This window comes from Hyla sarda, chromosome 2 (assembly GCF_029499605.1).
Source record: "Hyla sarda isolate aHylSar1 chromosome 2, aHylSar1.hap1, whole genome shotgun sequence".
In the NCBI taxonomy this organism is placed as follows: Eukaryota; Metazoa; Chordata; class Amphibia; order Anura; family Hylidae; genus Hyla; species Hyla sarda.
In genome coordinates, this window is record NC_079190.1 from 40,323,552 (window position 1) to 40,332,546 (window position 8,995).

The window sequence follows — 8,995 nt, forward strand, 5'->3', positions numbered from 1 at the left end:
TGCATCGTCATAACGTCGCCGCGCATGCCGTCCGGTCATCCAATAGGAGCGGCGTGCGTAGCGACGTGATGGCGGCGACGGAGAACGAGGATGCCGGGGAAGCAGAGGCCTTGCCGGAGCATCGGGGACACCCCGGGGACGCGGCGACAGTGATGGAGGGCGACATCCAGGGCAGCGGTGACGAGCCGTGACGGTCCGAAGCGGCGGGGACAGGTGAGTAAAACTTCCTCTAACAGTGGTCTACAACCTGCGGACCTCCAGATGTTGCAAAACTACAACTCCCAGCATGCCCGGACAGCCGTTGGCTGTCCGGGCATGCTGGGTGTTGTAGTTTTGCAACAACTGGAGGTCCGCAGGTTGTAGACCACTGTCCTATACTTTACATTGCACGGATCCCTCAACATACGATGGTTTCAACAAACGATGGTCCGTTTGGAACAGATTACCATCGTATGTTGAGGGACCACTGTATATATATATATATATATATATATATATAAAGTCCCAAAATAATGCAGCACTACTTATCCAATCCAGCAAACAATGGTGGTGCCAGCGTCCAAAAAAAAGACTTGATCAAGGTCCTCCATAGACAAAAACCAAAAACAGGCGCAGCACTCTCAAAAAAATGGGTGATTTAATATCTCATGTCAGCATTACAACGTTTCAACTCCTCCTGGAGCCATTTTTAATCACCCATTTTTTTGAGAGTGCTGCGCCTGTTTTTGGTTTTTATATATATATATATATATACAACAGCGCAGCACTCCCAAATAGTGTGAAGCAACAAGTGCTGCTAAACCCTCTGTTAGAGATATATATGTGTGTGTTTTTTTTTTTACTGACCTCCACAATAATAGTAACATGTTGCCTAAGGGTTCGATATATAAAGAACAAGGTAAAAAAAATAAAAATAAAAAGCACTACCCCTCTTTCCCTTTTAGAACCCCATTTTCATACACACTGACAGGTATTTCGGAATTTGAAGACTTGAGATGGACCTCTATAGGATGGTCATTGTTTGGCCTGAATTTAGAGCGATAAAGGAGGACGTCTCCTGTCCTGCATTACACAGACAAACTATTGATTTACATGGACAGTGTGTAATGCTTAATTTCTCCAGTGGAGGCGATGTAGAGAAATTGAACACATACACACACAAATTATACCTGATTAGTGTTGAGCGCGAATATTTGTAATGCAAATTTTATCGCAAATATCGGCACTTCGCGATTTCGCAAATATTTAGAATATAGTACTATATATTCATAATGACGAATATTCGTTTTTATTATTTTTTTTGCTTTTTTCATATGCAAATTGTTATGCAAATATTCATGCAAATTTCCCATGCAAATTTTCCCATGGAAAAAAAAGTGAACGAACATAGCGAATATGCGAATTTCACGAACATAGGACGAATAATCGACAATATATTCACAAAATATTGCGAATTTGAATATGGCCCCTGCCGCTCATCATTATACCTGATCCCTGGGAGTCCCAGCAGGGGGATACTCTAAGAAGTGGGAGTTGTCCAAAGTTGTCCAATATGTTTAGTATAGCTGCTATTTACTGTATATAACATGAGGGGATAAATAATGGAAAATAAAAGTCCCCTGTGATGTCACATACTTGGAAATGGGTATTTTCCAAGAAGCCTTAGCACACATAACACTATATAAATGTATTACAACTACTACGAGCAATGTAAAGTCCATGCACCTGTTCCTGACTGCAGCCCCTGTGAAAATACATTGAAAATTGATATGGTCTTTAGTTTTCTCAGATTTGTATGTTTCGGGGCCAGCTGTGTCAGAATCCACTTTCCCAGTATAGCACTGCATAGAATCCAAGTATCATTACATCTACCATGTATTTAACTTCGTCCAGATGTCCTCTGCAAATGCATATTTGCCCCATTAAATGGTTGCTTCACACAATGTGATGTAAGTCTATGGGGACCTTACCAATACATAACACTGGTCTTCAATTATTGCTGCCTTAATAGGAATAAAGTAACTGCCCCCTCAACTAGATCAAAAATCCACCCTCATAGTTTCTTTGATCAATAATACACAGCAAAAGTGAATATTTTTAGTTAATTCTGTGTGAAGAGCTGCCTTCATGCTAACACATTGGTACAACTCCATGGTAAATCTCCATGCTACATCTCCATGATACGTCTCCATGATACATCTCCTTGGTACATCTCCTTGGTACATCTCCATGGCACATCTCCATGCTACATCACCATGGCACAGCTCTATGGCACATCTCCATGGCACATCTCTATGGCACATCGCTATGATACATTTCTAAAACACATCTCCATTGTACATCTCCATGGTATATCTCTATGGCACTTCTCTATGGCACATCTCTAGGGCACATCTCTATGGCACATCTCCATGGCACATCTCCATGGCACATCTTCATTGTACATCTCCATGCTATATCTCCATGACACATCTCTATGGCACATCTCTATGCTATATATCCATGGTACATCTCCATGGTACATCTCCATGGCACATCTCTATGGCACATCTCCATGGCACATCTCTATGGTACATCTCCATGGAAAATCTCTATGGTACATCTCCATGGCACATCTCCATGGCACATCTCTTTGGTACATATCCATGGCACATCTCCTTGGTACATCTCCATGGCACATCTCTATGGTACCTTTCCATGGCACATCTCTATGGGACATTTCCATGGCACGTCTCCATGGCACATCTCTATGGCACATCTCTATGGCACATCTCTATGGCACATCTCCTTGGTACATCTCCATAGCACATCTCTATGGTACATCCCCATGGCACATCTCTATGGTACATCTCCATGGCACATCTCTATGGCACATCCCTATGGCACATCTCCTTGGCAAATATCCATGGCACATCTCTATGGCACATCTCTATGTCACATCTCCTTGGTACATCTCTATATCACATCTCTATGGTACATCCCCATGGCACATCTCCATAGCACATCTTTATGGTACATCTCCAAGGCACATCTCTATGGCACATCTCTATGGCACATCTCCTTGGCAAATCTCCATGGCACATCTCTATGGTACATCTCTATGTCACATCTCCATGGCACATCTCCATGATAAATCTCTATGTACCAACTATTCATTTCAGGTCCTGCCAAAGAAATTCTATAAACATTAAGTCAGGATTATGGAGTCATATTGACTCACTTTAGCGCACAGCTCTAGATACCAACAGTTCCTTGGATGTTTTTTTGGGACGTTTTGCAACTTTATTGAATACTGTGTCAGATATTCTCCATTTAGAGACGATTGTGGTACAGTAAAATCCCAAAAAAGTATGGTCTTTTGTAGCCCTTTTTCCATAGAAAATATTGTAATACTTTATCTCATATCTATCTATCTATCTCTCTCATATCTATCTATCTATCTATCTCATATAGATCTCCGATCTATCTATCTGATATCTATCTATCTCACATCTATCTATCTCATATCTATCTATCTATCTATCTATCTATCTCACATCTATCTATCTCACATCTATCTCATATCTATCTATCTATCTATCTATCTAAAAATCCATAATAAGCAGCACACGACTTGAAAATGGCGATGTGAGATCGCTGAAACGTTGTCTCGTATATGGAATAAAGAACACTTTCTTTTGCACTAATTTTTGTGTGCTGCCTATTATCATCTTTATCTATCTATCTATCTCATATCTATCTCATATCTATCTATTTATCTCATTTCTTTCTATCTATCTCATATCTCATATCTCTCTATCTATCTATCTATCTCATATCTATCTCATTTCTATCTATATCATATCTATCTATCTCATATCGATCTCCGATCTATCTATCTCATATCTATCCATCTCATATCTATCTCATATCTATCTATCTATCTCATATCTATCTCATATCTATCTATCTATCTATCTCATATTTATCTATCTATCTATCTATCTATCTCATATCTATCTCCGATCTATCTATCTCATTTCTATCTATCTCATATCTATCTATATATCTCATATCTATCTATATATCTCATATCTATCTCATATCTATCTATCTATCTCATATCTATCTCATATCTATCTATCTATCTATCTATCTATCTATCTCACATCTATCTATCTCTCTGTCTGTCTGTCTATCTGTCTGTCTATGCATCTACCTTTGGATTTCGCACCCATTCCCAAGCCTCCCTTAAATTGTAAGCTCTTGCAGGTAAGACACCACACACCTACACTCAGACTATATCTATTTTACTGTCTTGTATTCACAGCTTTTACTATAAGTGAGCATTGAAGTTGAGTGATTCCATGATATGATACATTCTTGTGGCAAAACTTCCCAATAGTTCACTAAAGTTAAGCACTTAGACTTATGTCAGTAAACAAGGTATAATAGAAGATAAGTTCCCCGGAGCAGCATGATAACATCTACACCGATTAAATAACATTCAACCAATCAGAGGCCACGATGTAAAGTCAGGGCAGAAAGTCAAGATATTTCTGGCAGAGCCAATACTTTCTAGCACACATGTAGTACCTGGCAGCTTGTGAAATCCGATCGCCATGTGTTTCTGTTACCCCCCTCACATAGTTCACATTTTTCTAACTGTTTCTTCTTCGTTTACACAATTTCCATAGTGTTTCTGCGATTTATTAATTCAAGGTTATCTCTCTGCGCTTTTCATCCACCATCTTTCCAGGTACTGTGACAGTCTTATATAAGTGGCTGTAATGGACATTACCCCCTCACTTTGTTCTTAAAAAATGCCTTAAATGATACTTTATTAAACTTTGTCCATACTGTACTGACTGTATTTATCATAGAGGCAAACCAGGCACATGCTCAAGGCAGCACAATTTTTGGGGCAACACTTAAAGAGCAACAAGCCCTCATATTCTCTCTTGATTGTATCCATTGAATAGTGACAGATGCATTTTTTAACACTTTCCATTGGATTTCTCTGACTTAAAAAAGGAGAGCCATTAGGTAAAATAGCGCAATAGACGACTTCCATGTCAGATGCCATTCCATGGAGCGGAACCAACACAGCGGGCAGAGCCTTGGATTTTATTCACATTTTATAGGATTCTTTCAAAGGTTCCAGTATTTTTGAACTCGACTTCTGCCCCTTACTTAATTATACATATCATGCAAAAACAAGAGAGTGCAGAGAATTTGGCGCAACCCATTCTAATCATGAGGCCACACTGTTATTTGTACAAAAAACTATTTGTAAATTTATGTATAACCGCCAATGAGTTAAATGAAGAATTCAGCTTTAGCTGAATTTTTTTCGTACATATACCAAAAGTCGACAAAAAAAAACACACATATATAAATAAGTAAATAAGCAAATTGATTTATAAGTAAATAAATAAATAAATAAAGTAAATAAATTAAAAAAAAATATTAAGTAATGAATTAATAATAAAAAGGAAAAATATTAATAAGTTATTTTTATATTTATATAAAATATAAATAAAGAAGCTAATTAACTGTATTTATATAAAATATAAATAAAGAAGCAAATAGTCAAGTAGGAAAATAAAAAATAAAATGATTAAATAAATAAAGTAAATTAATTAGTTAATTATTTAACTTTAATAAAAAGGAAAAATATAAAAGCAAATTAATTAATAGTAACTAAAGTAGGTAAATAAGAAAATAAAAATAATTATTAAATAAATAAAGTCAATTATTTAATTATTTACCATGAATAAAAAGGAAAATATAAATAAGTAAAGAAGCTAATTAATTAATAGTAAGTTAAGTAGGTAAATAAGAAAATAAAAAAATAATAATTATTAAATAAAGTAAATTAATTGATTCATTATTTAACATTAATAAAAAGGAAAAATATAAATAAGTAAAGAAGCTAATTAATTAACAGTAAGTAAAGTAGGTAAGTGAGAAAATAAAAAAAATAATTATTAAATAAATAAAGTAAATTAGTTAATTATTTACCAAGAATAAAAAGGAAAATATAAATAAGTAAAGAAGCAAATTAATTAATAGTAAGTAAAGTAAGTAAAAGGAGAAAGTAAATAATTTAATAAATTAATTCATTTATAAATAAATTGCCTCTGATATGAGGTCTACTTCTTTGGACCAGAACAGACCTCTACCAATTTTTGGTACCCAGCTGTACTTTTGCAATTTCCCCAATGACAACATAAAGCACACCTATCAAAGCCTAGACCATTACTCTCCAATTGAGTGTTTTCCAACCAAGGTGCCCCCAGCTGTTGCAGAACTACAACTCCCAGCATGCCCGGACAGCCTTTGGCTGTCTGGGCATGCTGGGAGTTGTAGTTTTGCAACAGAATGGAGGCACCCTGGTTGGGAGACACTGCACCAACCTGTGGTGAAGCTTCAGCCTGTGGTGAAGCTACAACCAATGTGCACCTTTCCAGTAGACTCCCTTGCTACCACATGGGTTCAATATTTCTCCTAACATCTAACATCTATTGATAAATAAGTTGCACAATGTCCTAGCAAAAAGATACAAAGTGACTGTTTTCGGAATGTGAGGGTAACATAAATTTAAGGAATGACTTAAAAGCTGCTCCTGTAGAGATAAGTGAAAACACATAAGGCAAAAACTATAGAGATTTCCATCTAGGGCTGTAAATCTGCAGAGTAATCTGAAATCTAAATCACAAGAAGAACTTTTCCTAAAATTACTCAGCAGCACCAGGAGGGACCCTTTAAATCCCCCCCCCCCCCCCAAAAAAAAAAACAGCAAGACAAAGACACCTACCATCTCTCTTTAAATTGGAGGCTCTTATTGTTTTCAGGTTTCCAGTTTGGGATAAAGTTCCTTGACTGCAGAAGTTTGCAAAGATTATACTGAAAAGCAATGGAAACCTCATTGGGAACAGTAGGAAATGCTCAGCAGGGATGAATACAAGGCAGGGGTGTCAGGTAGAAGTTCCCAAAGTGTCTTTATCCCAAATCAGCCTTCTTTTCTTAAGAAACAAAAAAAAAAGAAGAAATCCCTTAAGGAAATGTGCTGGCAGTAACAGGTTGGAATGCTGCAGTTGTCTTGAGGAGAAGGGAAAGATTCCAAAAATGCTTTTTTTTTTGAGTATTGCAGTAAGTTGTCCTTGCAGAAGGAGCTTTCTGTGCTTTAGTGGAGAAGCAGGATGACTATTGCAGGACCTCTTCTGCAGCTGCTATCTAGTAGAGTTTGAGAAGCTCCCCCTGTACAGCATGCATTTCTGCAGAAACAGCACATAGCTGGATTTAGTGTGTGTGCTCCCAGATGAGGAGAAATGCTGCTGTGTGTGAGAGTCTAGAAGGAAACAGGACTCTGACTGCTGAGAACAACAGGAAAAAGGCCAGGGGCTGCTCACCACTAACTACAGAGAACACATTCCCTCAACTAGTAAATCAAAGGCAAAGCCAAGGAGTGCAGGGAAATAATCTGCTCACCCCCCAGCCCCCTGTACACCAACTCCCACACTTCACTATTCAGCTCATACTAAGGCAGCACTGCAGCCTGTAATGTGGGCACAGAGGTGATACAGAGCACTGGGAGAAATGCATCTCTGTGGAGGCTTCATGTTACTGTGGTGGCAGCAAATATTGTATTTGTCATTTAGTAGTTGAGAAAGTAGCAGTGAATATAAGTGATAGGTGTACACAGAAAGATGATAAAATACATAGTTATTAGAGACATATAGATGATACAAAGTATGAGGATTAGAAGAAGGAGGGATGGACAGACAGATACTGTACATAGATATGAGACAGGCAGATAGATATGAGATAGATAGATAGGAGATAGATTAGATAGATAGATAGATAGATAGATAGATATGAGATAGATTAGATAGATATATATGAGATAGATAGATATGAGATAGAGAAAGAGATAGATATGAGATAGATAGATATGAGATAGATAGATAGATATGAGATAGATAGATAGATATGAGATAGATTAGATAGATAGATAGATAGATATGAGATAGATAGGAGATAGATAGATATGAGATAGATAGATAGATAGATAGATAGATATGAGATAGATAGATAGATAGATAGATAGATAGATATGAGATAGATAGATATGAGATAGATAGATATGAGATAGATATGAAATAGATAGGAGATAGATAAATTTGAGATAGATTAGATAGATAGATAGATAGATAGATAGATATGAGATAGATAGGAGATAGATAGATATGAGATAGATTAGATAGATAGATAGATAGATATTAGATAGATAGATATGAGATAGATGGAGAGATAGATATGAGATAGATAGATAGGAGATAGATAGGAGATAGATAGGAGATAGATAGATATGAGATAGATATGAGATAGATATGAGATAGATAGATATGAGATAGATATGAGATAGATAGATATGAGATAGATAGATAGATATGAGATAGATAGATAGATAGATATAGATATGAGATAGATAGATATGAGATAGATAGATAGATATAGATATGAGATAGATAGAAATGAGATAGATATGAGATAGATAGAAATGAGATAGATAGATAGATATGAGATAGATAGATAGATAGATATAGATAGAGAGATATGAGATGGGAGATATGAGATAGATAGATAGATATGAGATAGAAAGATAGATAGATAGATAGATATGAGATAGATAGATATGAGATAGATAGATAGATAGATATGAGATAGATAGATAGATATGATATAGATAACGGCTTTTATCTAAGCTTCATGTCTCTGATGTGGGGTCTTCCCCGGATACTCACAGAACCGACCTGAAATAATCTGGACTTTACAACATCTTAAGGCTGGGTCTCCACTGAGTTTTTTGCAGTGGGTTTTTTTTTGTCCAAAAAAACACCAGAAAAAACTCCAGAAAAACTGCCCTGCGTTCTTGGCTTTTTTTCTGGCGTTTTTTCTTGCGTTTGAGGCTTTATGTGGAAATAGCTTTTTTTTTGCACTTTGGCTTTTT

General features: G+C 36.5%; 1 protein-coding gene across 1 annotated transcript in view; it reads right to left on the reverse strand.

Annotated features, from left to right (window-relative positions):
- The window catches only part of PDGFD (platelet derived growth factor D), a 253,930-nt gene extending 246,487 nt beyond the window's left edge, over window positions 1-7,443 (reverse strand). The window contains exon 1 of the mRNA XM_056561594.1: window positions 6,800-7,443. Coding sequence (XP_056417569.1) covers window positions 6,800-6,911 — 112 coding nt within the window. The 5' untranslated portion in view covers window positions 6,912-7,443. The remainder of the gene's footprint in view (window positions 1-6,799) is intronic.
- Between the last annotated feature and the right edge of the window lie 1,552 nt (window positions 7,444-8,995).